Source organism: Anopheles merus, chromosome 2L (genome assembly GCF_017562075.2).
Source record: "Anopheles merus strain MAF chromosome 2L, AmerM5.1, whole genome shotgun sequence".
NCBI classification, from domain to species: domain Eukaryota; kingdom Metazoa; phylum Arthropoda; class Insecta; order Diptera; family Culicidae; genus Anopheles; species Anopheles merus.
The window spans coordinates 44,223,055-44,241,064 of record NC_054083.1 but is presented as its reverse complement, the minus strand read 5'-3'; the positions used below and the strand labels follow the sequence as shown (position 1 = coordinate 44,241,064).

The 18,010-nt window shown below is 50.2% G+C and overlaps 1 protein-coding gene across 12 annotated transcripts in view; it reads left to right on the top strand.

Moving 5' to 3' along the window:
- Positions 1-16,159, top strand: part of LOC121591488 (NAD(+) hydrolase sarm1-like) — a 38,332-nt gene extending 22,173 nt beyond the window's left edge. For 11 of the 12 annotated variants that reach the window (XM_041912034.1, XM_041912035.1, XM_041912041.1 and 8 more), the window contains 7 exons: positions 1,095-1,244; positions 5,473-5,825; positions 5,900-6,341; positions 12,156-12,247; positions 12,318-14,289; positions 14,359-14,525; positions 15,983-16,159. In XM_041912034.1, the coding sequence (XP_041767968.1) occupies positions 1,095-1,244; positions 5,473-5,825; positions 5,900-6,341; positions 12,156-12,247; positions 12,318-14,289; positions 14,359-14,525; positions 15,983-16,157 (3,351 nt within the window). In that variant the 3' untranslated portion in view covers positions 16,158-16,159. Of the gene's footprint in view, positions 1-1,094; positions 1,245-5,472; positions 5,826-5,899; positions 6,342-12,155; positions 12,248-12,317; positions 14,290-14,358; positions 14,526-15,024; positions 15,733-15,982 lie in introns of all 12 variants that reach the window. The other variant, XR_006004543.1, reaches the window with a different exon arrangement.
- Positions 16,160-18,010: the final 1,851 nt, after the last annotated feature.

Genomic DNA, 18,010 nt, shown 5'->3' with positions numbered 1-18,010 from the left:
TGAGTGTGGTTTGTTGAGAGATGTGTAGCTTAATGACAGCAAACTGCCATTTAAAAAGGGAAATATTGCCATCTAAACGACTGCAAAACATGTGTGTGATCCTGACGAGATTGATGCCATTTTTTGCAACTCATTTGACAGGAGAAGTTATAAGGGCATACGGCGAAACAATATTTAGCACTGTTCCTGATAAGCCTTTGGGTCCAGGATGTCTATGGCATTTGCTGAGGGACTCTATCCCTGTTGCCACTGACAAAATAGCAGCCTGCGGTGATCTATCGTGATCTTCAGGTGCAAAACTGTATGACACAAGGCTTTACAAAGGCATCAGGGATGTCTTTGTTGCGGAGAGATGTCCTAGTCCAACAATAATTGCTTCTCTATTAACAACAACAACAACAACTTCTACACTACTACTGATACTAAAAAATACTACAAATCTAATAATACGTATACAAGTTATAAATAAAGGTTTGCTAAGCTTTTGTTCTCAAAACCCAGACGCTTTTTTAGAACAAATAATTCGCAGTGGTTAATTTGCTGCTAATTTTTGTGCCGTCTTCCAGTAACCGAAGATCAATCACTCTCTAAGCACCAGCTCCCTCCGAGGTTCACTTCTGTGTGACTTAACTGTGCATCCATTAGCTTCAACTAAACAAACCCCGGAGCTCACTGATTCCAAAATCATGTTCATTGACGTATTTGGAATGATGGCGCAGTAGTGTTTCTTGTGTTGTTTTGTGCTTAACATTTAAATACACACATTTCCGCCTCATTGCAGCCCGAACCCCGTTCGTTCTCGCTGCTGCTGCATTTGCATAGCACTAAATGTCTTGTGTCATTACGGCCACTGATGGGCTGGCATCATTCATCTACTTCTCCATATTAACCCTTCATAATGCAAAACTCGACATTCAAAGATCATTTTTATAATCCCATTCTTCCCATCCCATACTACTCTTCGATAATGTTTGACTAACATACAAAAAAAACGCATTTAATTTACGTCGTAACGAATTATAATCCCTTTTGCTTACCTGTACTAATTCCTGTATCTCTCTTTCTCTCCCTCTGTCTCTTTTGCTCCATTGTAGATGTCCGATATAGCCGACACTGGTTCGCCCACACTCCCGAGCCGGCACAATTTGTTCGCCAACACGAATGGTGGGCCGCTGGCTGCGTCCACCACATCCGGATCACTGGGCAACGCAACCTCTACCAGCTCGATGACCACATCGCAGGAGGTAAGCGACACATTTACTTGACTCATTTATCCTATGTCGATGAAGCGGAGAAGGGTGGACGTTAGAAAGGATACAACGAAAAACGCACAGCAGCGATTAAGCGCTCTTTGATTGACCTCTAAATCAGGCACATCCGCAGACGAAACCCGTGCCAAATGCGTGCGTTTCGTGATGATTCAGGCACGTTGATGTCTTCTTCGTGAACCTCGCGCCAAACGCCATAAATTGTTCAATGTCTGTCTGGCGGTGAGACTGGCGGCTGTAGCGTTTGTCGCGTCTCGTCTGCTTAATCATGGTCTCGGTTCGCACTTGCAACTGGCCCATTCAGATCGTGGTATACAACAACAAAAAAATCGGCATCAACACACTGAACTTCCACTTCAGTGCGTCCCTTACCCACGACATTCCCCTGACGGCCCTTGTGTGTATCTATTAGCAAGAACTTCAAGTGTACCCACCCCGTGGTGCTGGGTTCCTCACTTTCCACTCTCAACAGCTGATTCATCCTTCTGCTCGCGCCAAAAACGATCATGTGACTGGCCGGCGTGATACAACGGGCAAGAGAAAATGGGTTCCATTTTTCACAGAACGCCATCCACAATGACATTACGTGACGCCGTTAATTGCCCCCTTTGTGATAGTGGAGACAGTTACGCAATACAGAGTCTAACGAGAGCTCGTTGAAACGTTGATTCATTGATAGTGGGAGTTGGATTGTGGCCGGTCTAGCCGTTCTAATTTAGGTGAATGACCATTTGATTGGGTTATCAGGTGTCCTGGGTTAATACAGAATCAAAGCTACATTGTTGTGTGTTCTTAACTTCATAACAAAAGAAGATGCGGGAAGTTTAAATCTCTCGTCGGGTATGCACTTCAAGGTCTCTGACAACTTGAGTCCAATCCTTTCATCACCCATCACAGATGATCTTTTCGGTGTGATGAATGACACAAGAAAGGTTTGTTGATGGATTCTCCGTCACACAAAGCATTGGTATTTTGTAGCCTATTGGAACCAATCAGGGTGTCTTATTGTAAAGCAATTTTGGAGGTGTTGAGAAAGAATGGCTGAGACATCAAGAAACTGAAACACGCTAGTTGACAGAGGATTGGTTGGAGGTATAAATCGCACAATCGCCTGGGTATTTCTGCAGAATCGTTTCCAAAAACACTTCACTTAGTCTTCTGATCTTCAACCTGGTTGGTTGGTTGGCTGGTTCTTGAAATTCGAAAGTGCGCCATCATTTCTCTAGTAGCAAGGTTGAGGTAAGTTTCACAGGAAAATCTGCTAACGCAATGTCCATTTCTACAGAACTCTTCACCAAGCTGCCAAGGCGCCACAATTTACCAGCAAAATTGAAGCTGACATAATCCAAACGAGGGGAGAACGGGGGTAGAAAACCCGGCCAACGCTAACTGGCTCTGACACGGCCTGTACCTTGTTTCATCTTGGATGCAACAGGAAACACCTCCTGACGTTACCGACGTACCATTTGTCAACATTAACGATCGTAGCTTGTTGCGAAGAGTCTGAAGCAAGGTTGGGAGAGAGAAATAGGTATTTCAACGAACTGTCGCGTGCAGGTCGCGATCTATTTTCGCAGAAACAGCTGCTCTACCTACCGTTGCTTTTGTTGTGCGTGTGTGTGTGTCGGGTGGTGTTTGCCGATTCTTTAACCTCCTCACCTCCCATACCCCGATGTCGTCGACAAAACAGACAGGGCCATCAAGCACCTTCCGCGTGAGTGTTTCTTCTCCCGATCCTCTTCGTATGTGGATGGTGGAGAATGCTTGTCACACACGAAGACAGGCTCGGAATCCAAGTGAGAGAGTTGTTTGATGCCAAAAAAAAGCATTGCCCGTAGTCTGTTGGGTTGGAAGAAATGTTGGGACAGTTTTTGCTGTACTTCCAAATTTCAGTTTTATTTCCTTCTACAATCTGTTGGAATTTGTGAGACGCAGTGATCTCAACAGGATTAAAAAACCACACCGCACACAAATCTGATTGGAAAACTTGTCTCATAAACCCACAGCCATACCCCATCCGAATCCGATACGATTTGAGAATGTTTTGGTAACGGTTACCGGGCGTCGTTCCGCGTGAAACGTTGACAGTGTGCGAATTCGCGGTTGCGGTGTGCAAATAAAGATACATTCAACAACCCTCCCCTCCTTCCCCCCTCCCACTCCCTGCCCGAACACGACAACATCGACGAACGCTTTTTGAAACCGGCACGAGTGGGTTCGCGACACCGTGTGCGCTCTCTGCAGTACCGCCAGAACGAACGAACGATCAGCACGAACTTGTCGCGGACGAGCGATCGAGCGAAAAGTATCAGACCGAAGAAAGAAAAAAAAAACAAAACGAAACGAACCGGATTTCGAACTTCTAAACCAATAACCAGCAGTCGCAGCAGCGTCTTATCCCCCGGTGCTGTTTGCAGCGAACAAGCGAACGAGAAGCGTTGAAAGAGTCGGAGAAATTCAAACTCCAACACCCTCATAACGCAAAAAAAGCAACAAAAAAAAGAATCTACGAAAAGTGACAATTTCGAACGCAAAACTTTTAAACAAATAAGGAAAATAAAACGATCGAAACCATCACTTGCCTCGCGAGAAACGAGATCTATTTGGTGCAAGTTTTGGAACGAGTGAAGTGAGCAAACCGTGCACGAAAACAGCCACAGAACGTGAAGCTTCTTGTAGGTGAAGGTGCTGCTGTTAGTGGGCTTGTGTGTACACCGGGGCCGGAGAGTAAATAAGTGCCATTCCCGGCACAGCGTAATCCCCGTTGCCTGCTGTGAACCCGTGAGCGTCCGTCCATTTACAGGTGTGTGACAACGTCATCGCGAAAAATCAACACTATCTAACGGTGCTGTGTGGGGTGGGTGATCGTGTGTGTTTTGGGGATTGCCAGTTGGCTCACCGGCGGTCTTACTCTGCGCCAGTACTGCTGAGAAAGCTGGTAGAAGTTAAAAATAATTTCCCACCTCAACTGTCCTCTTCGGGTTCGTGCTCTTTAGACCAAAAAACGGCGTGCAAACGGTGGAAGAGGATAATGGGGAGTAATGGCGTGGGGTGGTGTGTTGGTCGTTGGTGAAGATCGTTAATAATATTTCTAAGCATTTGCCATCTTTTGTGTGCGCGGGTGGTGGGTGGGCGGATGGGTGGGTGTGTTGAGCAGGCAAAAAGGGGAACAATTTTGGAACAATGCCCAAGTAAAAGTTAGTTCCGAGAAATCGCCAAGGTTATCACAACATGGTGTGCCTGTGTGCGCTTCCGATGATGGTTAATCGTAAATGGGTTGTGAAATCGTGTGGCACGGTTGAATTCCCTTTTTGGACATTACTATTCCAAACGCATTAATTCTCAATTATGATCTCCAATTGGTTTGCTACGTGTCGCAAGATCGAGATCGATTTAGGCTCATGCTCACAAACACACCCGAAACGTGCTAACGACGAGCGCACATGTGTTGGAAAAAAGGAACGTGATCTTTAAAGACGTGCTTATTGGGTTAATTACTTACAAAACGTGATCGTTCGCAGTTCACGCCCTCTTCCAAAAACCAGACCAATGTGTCAACAGTAACAAGCGTTCCCGGGTGAATCCAACTCCCTCCATTCATGCTTGTTATCTTGAGCGTCTTTTTCAATAGATCCTCGACTGCACTCGATTGCATTCCCGAAGCACCTCCCAAGCGCTTCAATGGTACATGGTACAGACATATCTTGTAACTATTTTATTGCTGATAAGAGCACCGCGCTGAGGTGTTACACTCACCTACGCCCACCGCTGGGGTGACAAGGGATGTAAACAAAAGTACAACTTCCGGTGGACATTACTCATCGCCGGTCGTTAAAATTAGCACCGTTTGCAAACCGTCGTGCCGTCGTCTCCCACCCATTCACTTGTGTAGTGTCACCAGTTGACACGGCTTGTCTGATAGTGGAGTCACCCAGAATTCCAGTAGGGCGTGCTGCTGTGCTCACTCATTCATTATGAGTGCGCGATACTATCAATTACTGGCGATGATAATAATAGCCCCACACCTCACTGTTATCGCTTTTCACACGCGTTGAAGGGAAGGAGATTTTGATTTGCATTACAACCTGTCCTGTACATGCGAATCAGGCAACCGCTGATAGTAGATTATTTGTGGAGTGATTTGTTTATGGCACATTGACTGATTAATTAATTCCTTTCGTCCTGTTTCTCCTGCTCCCAACAGTTACTCAACAGCAGCAGCAGGAGCAGCAGCAGCAGCAAAAGCTCCAAGCTGTCGTCGTCCACCTCCAGCACCACGACGAAGCATGTGGAGAAGAGTTCCTCCTCCACGCAGCGTATGTCGTCCCTAACGTCGTCCTCCTCCTCTAGCAGCACAACGTCGGCGGCCGCCGTCAAGCAGGGCCTGGGCGAGATGCAAAACTCCATCGCCGAGATGAAAAACATGATGGGTCATAGCACCAGCAGCAGCAGCACATCCCAGAATCTATCGACTACGACGTCGACCTCGTCCATTAAATCTTCCGCCCTTTCGAACCATCGCAAGATGTCGTCCAAAATCAACGATATCAAGTCAAGGTAACGAATGCACTCGCCTCAGTAGAAGAAGAGCCAAATCCTAAGCTAATTCATTCACTTTCCCCCACTTTCAGGCTCCGCTCCTCGATGGACAGTCTGGACGATCCTCAGGGAGCCGATCCGCTGGTAACGTTTCCCGACTCCGAAACCGATGACGATCACCTCTCCGGCATGGCCTCGTCACTGAAGCCGCTCGGTGCGAATGGTGGGGCCAGCGGCAGCATCCTCGTCCCGAACGGTACCAATCACCACCATCAGGCCCTGATGAACGGGTGCGCCGCCGCCGGCACGACCGTCGATACGGTCAAGTTCGAGCAGAAGAAAATGACGTCCGAGTCGAAGACGAAGGTAACGACGGACGGGTTCAGCAGCGAGCAGGCCACTATCAACTCGGCCGAATCGAAGAAGCTGCAGGCGGGCGACCTGCAGTACCAGGAGCAGGCCGCCCTCGCCGCCACGAGCAGCCGGATGGAGGTGGACGGTGTAACCGCGGAGGAGAAGGGTGCAATACTGAAGGTAGGTGCACGGGAGCTACTAGCACATCAAGCGAAACATGATAGCGTCCGGCCACGACGGGAACACATCAACGGGGCCGTGATTTATGACCGCGCGCGAGCGGAACTTTGTCGGTCAGTTGCGATAATCAAGGTTCCTCGAAGGAGAGAGTTGCTTCCCGGCTGGGGTGAATCAGCACACTTACACACCCCCTTGCCAAAATGTGCTCTTATTGTGCTTTGCAGCGTATGTGTGTGTGTGTGATACTCGATGAGTCATCAGCCTTTTTTTTTGCATCGATCCTTTCCTAATAAAGCGAAACTGCGAACGAAGGTCGTTTTTAGTACAATTTTAGTACAGAAGCTCTTTGGCACGCTTGCTCTTTGCTTTTGGCTGATGCAGGTGGTTAGTGTGTTGGGTAGGTCATTTTCTGTTCGGCTGCACATACTGATTTGTTGTGACCAGCTACACAGGCTTGTCAATGTCAACCAGACGGCAAACCAATCCAGGACATGCGCATTTCCCTGCTCGAGGCTCCGCTTGCTTGCCAACGCTCGCGTTGGGCGCGTTTGTACGAGCGATTAGTAGTGTTCGGGTGCCCTTTGCAGAAGGATGTAGTGTGCACAGTGGCAGTTAATCCTTCAATCCAGTGCAAGGACACGAGTTCGCAGACCTTTTGCCTCTTTGTGTGAGTTTGTGCATACCATTTTTCAGCGTGACAGTGCAGCGACAGTGAAGGAATGTGAGCTGTGTCGGTCTGTGTTGTTGCGCCTTATCTCTATCGCCTCCCGTCACGGCTGGCATATGTGCTTAGGGATGTTTGTGACACGTTACGTAATTCGCATCGGTTTGCTAAACCCATCTAAAGCGCATTGGTGCAACGGGGGGAAAACAACCGCCGCGGTAGTGTGCTAATCAGTCGGCCGTATTGGGCGACGGTGGGCGTATTGAACCATCGCACTAGCATCACGGTACGTACAAACAACAAACAAGTGTTTGTCCCGTTTCTTCGACTAGTTAAGACTAGTTGCACATTCGTTGCTGTATCGATTTTCCTTTCCAAGCGACCTGACGGCTGCGGTTGTTTCCCTGCCATGGCTGGCTGGTTCGTGCCGGAATGTATGCACGGGGTTCCGTGTTTTCACTCATCACTCATCAATAAAGGGGGTACGGTTTTCGTGTGTTTTCGTGTGCGCACTTTTGGGTTGAAGTGAATTTTACTTTGGCAAACCAACATGCCACGTGTGACCTTCATGGAGTGGCGTGTCCGTAACGTGTCATAAAGAAATATGATTTTAGTACTGCCAACTACTTTGTCCGTTCGTTCTGTGGGTGTTAGTGTGAAGTCTCTCTCTCTCGAGGGAGAGGGTGGGAAACGTTTTGTTTTGTGATAATTAAGCTGGTTAGAGGTGGGACTGAGCTGGTTAGGTCCTTTGTGACATTCAAGAGGGCTAACAGAAGTGAATAACAAATCAATATGGAATATTGAAAGGACACAAAGGTCGTACCAGTGCACATGCCCTTAACAAGGGAAATCTACACTCGGTATTTGGTGATTTTGCTTCAAATATTAGACAAGAAGATAATCCATATGGAAGTGTAAGCTAATTGTAAGCTCCTTCAATTCACGTCCTGAAAATCCTTTTCTACGGAGTGTTGTGGAAACAGTTTAATTGTTGTTAATTTTGCCAACAAGTTGTAAGAAGTCTGCTTAAATGCATACCTTGTCTTATGTTCTTGTCGATTTAGTTTACAGCTTCGTTTGTGCAGTGCCGTATCTCGTAACTTCATGCCAAACTCGTCGCTGTCCCGATGATTGACAGCGAACAATCCTTGGTTTTCTATACCATCGAAGAGGCGTCTGTTGTACCTAACAGCTCCAATTTGGCATCCAAACATTGAGCAGGATTTTTCTAAATGTTTGAAAATATGATAAATTAGAGAACTTTGTGACATTTCAATGATGTTTTGGGCATCATTTTGTACATAAAAGTAATCAAATGCTTAACAAATCCTATACAAACAGTTGTGCTTTTCAGGCAATTGAGAAAGTCTAGGCATATTTGTCTCGGAGGACGAAAACACGATAACTCGGGTCTTTGGAGGACGATAAATCGATCTAATTAAACCGTATTCAAACATTTGGATATACACGGTGAATTCTTGGTGACAAGTTAACGCATTGAGCTGTAATTTTGTTATATTTGTGTATCTTTTGTATGAGACCTGAACCATATTTGCTTGACAAGTTGTGAAACTCATAAAATTTTAGTTTTAAGAACATACTGACTGTATATCTATCTTCTCCCCTTCTATCTTATGGAGGAACGCTTCCTGTTTCAGTTCCTCCGGCTGGAACACGTACGGACAATACTTCGCACAACTTCTTGAAAGTTATTTATGTCCAGTCAGCTCCAGCCCAACCATTCGCCATAGCTTGCGTGTACTCTCGAGCACGCATCAAACGCCGTTGCAATCTGCGCCCGCTGCTTCCCTCATTCCCCCCCCCCCTCACAACCACAATGATGCATGATCGTCCATGGACCGGCTTTTGATCGTACCGGCGCGTGACGTACGTCGGGGCGTGATCCAAACACCAAAACGCGCATTTATGATCGCGGATCGATTAAAACCGAGCGCGCGCACCCCCAAAACCGGCAGCGGTTGATGATCGTCCGATATTTCTAACCCCCACCGCCCCGCAATGCCTGATTTATGTCACAGACGTCAATCGACAGTTCTGCCGGGGGGGGGGGGGGAGTAAGGGGTGTGAAAAAAGGGCAGATGAACCTAATAAAATGCTGCCCCCTCCCCCCACGTCCACTGTAAACCACCGCCAGTGTTTACAACACGAAAAGCCCGCACACGAACGGCATTTGGCGTCGTTGCGCGAATTTAGTTTTTCGCGGAAAATCCACACACACACACACAAACACAGCGACGAACGTGCGTGTTTGCGTGAACGGACCGTGGGGATCCGATTTTCCCTGTGTGTATGCGCTCGTGCGCTCTTGTTGTTGGTAACGTAGTGGTGGTAGAGCGCCGTCAGCCCTTGCTCGATTTGTTCCTGCGCCTTCCTAATTCAGCGCGATCATCCAACGCGACCAGTCGTCAGTCGGCGAGCGGACAAACGACCGAACGATCCACGGCGACGAGCGCGCGCGTGCTGTGGCCCTCACTCGGCGAGCAGTTCTCGAAACGAAACGAACGGGCGTAACGACGCAAGCAGAGAGCAATACGGCAAAGTAAAGAAACGAAACGAAACGAACCAACTTTTTTTTTCGCGTAAAGTTCTGGTGCGTTCCTGGCCCGCCACGGAGACTTTGATCGATTTGGATCGGCAGCTCCAATCGGTGTGTGATTCCAATATCGACAATCTAGTGAGCGCGGAACTACGGGAGAGGATAGTTTCTTTCTTTTATGAATGAAATTTCCACCCTCCCAAACCGCACAGCACAGTGAGACCCTTGGCGTATTCGCAATAGTGTGTGTGCGTGTGTGTGCTCGCGTGTTGTGTAACACTCTTACCCTCGTTAGTGCATGCGAAATCGGCGATCGAAAACGAGCGAACGAACGATCGATCAAATAAGTAATCGAATCGAAACCAACACAAACCACCGCCGTGCAACAATGTGCAACCAGGCACCGTGGCCCGTCCGGAAGGGTATCTTCCGCTCGACCGGCCAATCCGACTTTGTGCCGAACCGGACGCCCAGCCCGATCGTGGAGTTCCCACTGTCACCGCCGCCGCCGAGCCAGCCGGGATCTTCGCCTTCCCCGCTGGGGCCGAACATGGCCAGCAATCAGGGGAGCAGCAGCAACAGCAGCAAATCCGGCAGTCCGGTCCATTCGCACCGGAACGGCATTCAGCTGAACGTGGCCAGCCCGCACTGCAGCAGCCCGCGCGTCACGATCGTCGAAAGCCCGCTCGGCAGTCCGGCCGGTAGCGTGCGGACGACGTTCGAAATTCCGATCGAAAGCGTTGCCCAGGTGAGACCATGTCCGTGTCGCGCCCTCGGTACGTGCAGGAGAGGTGAGCGGGGAGCGGGCACGCGGGCGCAGTCCCGCGTACGTCCTTGACCGTCGGTAAACAATGGGCGAGTTTCGGAAATAGAAAACCCCGAAATGGATGGACGCGCGTCCACAAATAGAACATTCTATACTACTGCCATTATTAACCTCGGTCTCGGCGTGGCGTAAAATGGAGCGCCTCCCGGTTCCATTGCCGGGTGCTGTCGGGTGTGGGTAAGGGGGCGGCTGGTAATAGTACAACGTGTGTGTGCGTGCGTGCATGCGTGTGTGTGTTTTAGTTTCACTTTGCCCGCCAACATCACCACCACCACCGGTAACAGTATTAGCACCCGCGCACCTATGCAAATGTCTGAAACACGCGCGCGCGTCTGTGTACTAAAAATAGTGCCACATGAACAAAGTAAACGAACGAAGTATAGGCACAAAAAACTAAAACACCACCAACGACCTACCTTCAGGTATTGACGTGGTGGTGGTGTTGCTGTCTGTCTGTGTGGTTCTGTCCCCACTGAAAAAGAATTCTACATCCAAAAAAACCTAACAAATGCACCAACAATTTGCTTGTTGTAACGCATTTCAGTTTCTCGCTTTGAAACAGCTTAGAACAACGTGTCGTACACTGCTCCAACGAAAAATTCCAACCATCCCGCAACTCGTTAAAAAGCCGCTATGACGTTAGTTGGTTGATCGATTGAAGCTATTTACCGGGGCGTTTTTGGCTGTGGGGGTTGGTTTTGAGAAATGTTTACACACACATACACACACTGGCAGCTCTATTGAAGATATGACTTTGTTGGATGTTTGAGAAGCGATCGAGATGCGATCGTGCGTTGTGTGATCTGGGATCTGGAATTTGCTGGTATGAGGAGCATTAGTTATGAGGGTTTTAGGCACCTGTTGGATTGAATTGATCTTCATGTGGATTCAGGCTGTCTTCAGACGGACCTGAAAAGCTTTGACATTAACCAGAACCTATCAAAGGGTTTACACAGTGATTGGAGCGTATCGCATTCGGAAGTCTATATCCCAGGATACACAGCACATTACATTCCGGAGATATCAGTAGCAATGGGAATCTCCTCTGTATGCGAATCTCATGTTTTAAGACCAAAAATTGCAATGATCTATCAGAACCTTCAATTCTCATCCGTCAGTTCTGAGTATCACACACTAAAGGATGAATATCTCAACGTTAGTTTGTTCACAGCAGTGTCTGCTGGTTCGTACAGTTTCGTCACACGACGTTATCTGTCCAATTGAACACTACATACTGCTGTAAAGTTACATGTACAACCAGTCTAATTAAAGGCCCTCAGATGTGTTGAATGTCCGCGTGTTATCGCTACTGGAAATCAACGAAGCGCGGGGTTTCAAGTACTGTACGGCACTTCCTGAAACGCAACTCTTCCACCACGTCACGTGTAACGGTGTAGCAATGTTCCTAGCCAATTTTATCTAGTTGTGGATAGAGTGGATTTTGGTGCACAATCTGTTTGTATCGAGCAGAAGACTAACGATGTTTTGATTATCTGCCGAATGATTACGATATATATGTATAAAAGGGGATAGCTCGTGTCAGAACGTGTGAGCGGTGAGTGAGGTACTTTAGAACGCAGTGTTGTGTGGGCGCCACGCTACCGTTAGCGACGCAAAAAGCTTACCAACACTTTACTGATACGAGCAGACTCTCTGCACTCTCTGCACTCTCTACTCTTACTCTCTTCGAGCTACATTCATATAGATAAGCTTATCTGATTGTAACGCTCTTTCACAACGTGTATTCTCTGCTCACCTCTTCAACAGGAAGCCCGGTCGTTAAAAATGGGAGACTTTCAGCAGGCAGAGGCAAACAACATTGCAGCTCACAGTCGGAAAGTACACAGTGACCACTTTAGGTAACGGTTGTGTTTCACTCCCCCCCTGTTTGGTTTTTATACTAAATTCTTTTCATTTTTTAACTTGCAGTGCGGAAAACAAAGCAATCTCGCAGGCCCAGCAAAAGCAGACAGTGTCCGCGAGCGGCATCTTCAACCAGGAAAAGCACGTCTCCTCCACGACCCAGTCCACCTTTACGATGTCGAACACGAGCACGATCAGCTCGTCCTCGCAGATGAGCACACTGTCGTCCTCGTCGTCGGCCGCCCTCGGCGACGACTTCCCCTCGTTCGAGGACTTTGAGCGGTTGGGAAACACGCCCGAGGAGATCGACAGCACGATCATGAAGTACTCGAAGCATCTGGCCAACTATGTGCAGAATCTGCAGCAGACGGAGCAGCTGAAGAAGGCACCGACGCTGCTAAATCACATGAACGAGATCATTCGGCGGGCGTGGGCTGTCCCAACGCACGGCCACGAGCTCGGTGCCAGTCTGTGCGATACGCTGCGCAATACGGGCGGGTTGGACATACTGATGCGCAACTGTGTGGATAACGATTCGGAGGTGCAGTTCTCGTCCGCCCGGTTGCTGGAGCAGTGCCTGACGACCGAAAACCGAACGCACGTGGTGAAGAACGGGCTGGACAAGGTGGTGAATGTGGCGTGCGTCTGCACGCGCAACAATGCGACGGATCATTCGCGCGTCGGCACCGGCATACTGGAGCATCTGTTCAAGCACAGCGAGGACACGTGCTCGAACGTGATCCGGCTCGGCGGGCTGGATGCGGTGCTGTTCGAGTGCCGTAAGAACGACGTGGAAACGCTGCGGCACTGTGCCGGTGCGTTGGCCAACCTGTCGCTGTACGGTGGGTCGGAGAACCAGGAAGCGATGATCAATCGGAAGGTTCCGTCGTGGCTGTTCCCGCTCGCTTTCCACAACGACGAAAACATCAAGTACTACGCCTGTCTGGCGATCGTGGTGCTGGTCGCAAACAAGGAAATTGAGGCGGAGGTGATCAAATCCGGCACGCTCAATCTCGTGGAGCCGTTCGTGACGACGCACAACCCGTCGGAGTTTGCCAAATCGAATCTGGCGCACGCCCACGGGCAGAGCAAGCACTGGCTGCAGCGGCTGGTGCCGGTGCTGAGCTCGAAGCGCGAGGAGGCGCGCAACCTGGCCGCGTTCCATTTCTGCATGGAGGCGGGCATCAAGAAGGAGCAGGGCAATACGAACATCTTCAAGGAGATCGGAGCGATCGAGCCGCTGATCCGGGTGGCCAGCTCGCCGAACGCGATCGCTTCCAAGTTTGCGGCCCAAGCGCTGCGGCTGATCGGGGAGGAAGTGCCGCACAAGCTGTCCCAGCAGGTGCCGCTCTGGTCGACAGAGGACGTGCGCGAGTGGGTGAAGCAGATCGGGTTCGGCGAGTACGAGCAGAGCTTCTACGACTCGAAGGTGGACGGGGATCTGCTGCTGCAGATGCAGGACCACAACCTGTGCGACGACATCGGGATGAAGAACGGAATTCTGCGGATACGGTTTCTGCGCGAGCTGCAGAATCTGAAGAAGATGGCGGACTACAGTTCGCGCGACACGGACGGGCTGCACGCGTTCCTGAGCCGCATCGGGCCGGAGTACACGATCTACACGTACACGATGCTGAACGCGGGCGTGGACATTGAGTCGCTGCGGACGCTGGACGAGGATCAGCTGACGGCGACGTGCGGCATTACGAACGCGATCCATCGGTCGCGTATTCTACAGGTGATTAAGCTGAACGAGTCGATCCCGTCGTTCCGGTCGGAGCAGAGTGCGGAGAAGAATCTGGACGTGTTTGTGAGCTACCGGCGCAGCAATGGGTCGCAGCTGGCGAGCCTGCTGAAGGTGCACCTGGAGCTGCGCGGATTTTCGGTGTTCATCGACGTGGAGCGGCTGGAGGCGGGCAAGTTTGATAACAATCTGCTGCAGAGCATTCGGCATGCGCGCCACTTTCTGCTGGTGCTGACACCGGATGCGCTGAACCGGTGCATCGATGATGTCGATTGCAAGGATTGGGTACATCGGGTGAGTGCTGGAAGAATCTGCTTACCGTGCGATCTCAGTACTAATGACAATCCCCGTGCTATCTTTTAGGAAATCGTCGCCGCGCTCAACTCCGAATGTAACATCATTCCCATCATCGACAACTTCCAGTGGCCCGAGCCGGAAAAGCTGCCCGAGGATATGCGCGGCGTCTGCCACTTTAACGGCATACGCTGGATCCACGACTATCAGGACGCCTGTGTGGACAAAGTGGAAAGGTGAGGGACTTACAGCTAATGAGGCTTACCGGAACTGCATGCTTCCTGTGTGTGCACACGCTAGTCTTTAGTACAGCACAAGAAGCTAGTATGTTGAGGGCTCTTTTGTTCTATATGTTTGTTGGTAGTTCCTGTTGGAAAGTTCGTCCCATGTCCCTTAACTCCATGCACGCACCACGTTATTAGGAAGTTTTGTTATTTGTGTTCTGTTTCCTCCTGCCCCCCCCCCCTCTCCCCACTACTGCGCACATATCACTTTGTACACCTTCTGCACCTCGATTGGTTGACTAAAACTGTTGCATGCTTTAAAATGTCCGTCCATTTTTCCGTCCTGCTAACCCTTCATTCAGTCTCTCTGGTCCCTGTCCTGCTGGTAGATTGCAATTAATAGTAGTATTTGTAGCGGTACTAGTACCACACTCCAGTGTTTCTCACCACACTAGCCATGTATCTCTTCTCATTTCGGCGGCATTCCGTTGTTTCTTCCCTGTTTCTGCAGGTATCTTAGAAATTCCATTAACCATAACAAACGCTCAAACTCTACGCATAAAGCTAGCTAAAAAGCCTTACCGCAGCAAGAGACAGAGATAGAGTGTGTGTGTATAGTGTGCGAATGTGCGTGATAATGATCATTATGCGATAATGACAAATATGTGCTTTGCGAGACTTGATCGAGACCCGAAACGCGGAACGACATAACCTGCGCCTGCCTGCCTGTCTGTGGAGTGCTGCTGTTTGTTTTTGCTTGCTCGCACACGTGTATCACTCATGCGTATGTGTACTGCCTGCCGACGCCTAAACGCAAATTTGATCTCAGCTAATTAAGCAACTCAGCACAAACGGGAACGGGAAGAGGCTTTCTACAAAAACTCGCCAGCTCTCATCAGTGTGCTTTTTCGTTTCTGCTCAACGGTGGCGGTGTGATAGTAGGACATGTTGCGTGTGCGTGTGGGTAAAGGGTGGACATATCTGTTATGCTTGTTTTGTTTGTGGTCTGCTGGGGATTCTGGGAGTGTGGCGATGTGTCCTAACTGAAACTAAATGTGTTGGAGTGCCTGTTGCGTGTGCTAAAAAACAAAGGGGGAATCCGTGTTTGGGGCGGAGGTGAATGTGCATGGAATGGTGTGGAACATTGGGGGAATGGACCCACACAAACAGACATACAAAGGCACACAGAGACAACCGTAAGGAAACAACTCGACACGAGGTGAGCCTGCTCTGGCATGTACTTCACTTTTGTTTTGTTCATTAACAACTTCATTCGCGGTGAGGTGTTTTGTTCCTCACTCCCAACACACAGTCTTTGCCAAGACTTTTGGAGTTTTGTTACACCCATTCTAAACCTCTTTGGTTATTTGAATTCATCTCTTAATTTACCTATGTATTTTTTTGGTTCAAATTTCATTTTAATACTTTCAATGCTCTTTATACTAATCGAACGCTTTGTGGTCTTGCAGGTTCATGCGAGCGGAAATGAATGGTCGCGGAGGATGCGGACTGCTGGACCATGGCAGCCGGCTGCTCAGCCGCCAGCCGGGCGATGCGACGCCCACGTCCGCCATCTACCAGCGCATGCACAGCAACGATTCCGGCAAGAGCAGCGACAAGGAGAACAGCCGTAACCTCGAATGACTAGATGCCCCTTCGGTTGCCCACCATCCGGGGCCGGGTGCGGCGGGCGGCGGTTCCACCGGCTCGCTGAGCGGCCCCGGTACGAGTGCGCCCGCCCCGACCGCCCCGCACCATCCACCGCGGTCGTATTCCTCGCAGCTGGCGCAGCTCTACCGCAAGTCAGCCAGCCCGGCCCGCCAAGGCCCTACCGGGGGCAGTGGTGGACGCGGTGCCGCCCGGTACGCCACCAAACCGGCCCGCGGAGTGCCCGGTGGGATGAATTCGCTTCCCCGCCCGCTGCACCACACAGCGCGACCGTCCACTGCCGAGCTGCGGCGCAGTTCGGCGGCCGGGTTGAACGTGGTGTCCCAGCGGCCACCGCTGCCGCCGAGGATTGAGCTGCGCAGCCACAGCTACGATGGGCTGCTGGACGATACGGCTCGGTTGCAGCGTGGCAAGGCCGGGTGCCGGGAGGGAACGGAGGGTGCGGGGGTGAAGAAAGCAACCGAAGGGAATGATGAGGATCGAGTGGATGGACGCCGGGAGACGCCGATCGCCGAGGACCAGCAGGATCAGGAGGAACCGATTAAAGTGGCGTCCCAGATCAGAAAGCTGTTTGCGGAGCCGGCCAGCGGAGGAGGAGGAGGAGGAGGAGTGGGCAGCTCGGCCGGTTCGGAGTCGTCGTCGATCAAGAGCAAAAACCGGCGCTCGCGCAGTATGGACGATCTGTTCGACGACGAGCAAGCGGCCGGGCCGGATTGTAACTTCCTCGACAGTACGCAAAGCATGGAGACGCTGCTGGAGCCGGTTTCTGCGGACAAACAGCCCGATACACCGCCGCCCGTCGCCTGTTCGATGGGTGGCAACATCTGCCTAAACCGACGGTTTGTACCGCCGGAGGAGGTGGAGCAGCCAGTGGCATCGGAGCTGTCCCGCCCAACATCACAGGAGCAGCTGTGCGAGAAGGAAACGATCACGGTGGACAGCACGCCCCGGTTTCAGGGCGGTCCACCGGGCCCATCACCCAGGGACGACGATGGGACGCCGGAACTGCCGGACGAGGAGGACGTCCAGTCGACGCACTCCTCCGTCACGTCGTCCGCATCGGGCGGGCCGAAGAAGGCGCCCAAACCGCTGATCAATCGCTACGTCAAGAAGGTGAAATCTTTCATGAAGATGTAGCCAAGATCATCGCACTCGAATAAGTAGTTGTTAAGGTGGTGGTAGGAGGGTGCTGCGGCACGGCAGGCAAAGCCAGGCCATTCTTTTTGTGATCCTTTTTGCGAACCGAACGTGTGTCACATGGGCACAGCAAAAAAAAAACCCCCCGACGAGAAAACAAAAACCGATACAACCGACAAGCGCAACCTTCTCCACACTGCGCCCGATGGTTGCGCGATTCTCCACTTACGTTACGGTTGCGTGTGTTACACGTTTATTTTTGCTTTTAAATAGAGTTTGACTAAGCGATGGCAGGGATGGGTGGCGTTAGTGTTAGGCCATAGGAGTTTTTGTTTTTAATATTTAAAAAAAAAAGTTAGTTTTTCCCTTTTTTTCCCCGTTTTTAAACACATCGCTCGACAATCATCGCAAACGATGGCGATGAGATAGTTTGGGAGGAGGGTTTTACAAACTGTTCCATTAAGCTAGCAAGGATAAGAAGACACTACAAGAAGCATACACAGAAAACATATTTACCCCTTAGCGCTTAATACTACTGTCCTTCGATCGATGTATTTTTTGTCGTGCTAATTTAATATTACCAATCGTACCACAACCATTGCTGCTATTACTACTTCTTTTACTACATCTACTACTACTACTACTACTACTACTTACATCATTGTGATTAGTTTCGCGCATACCGCCCGCTG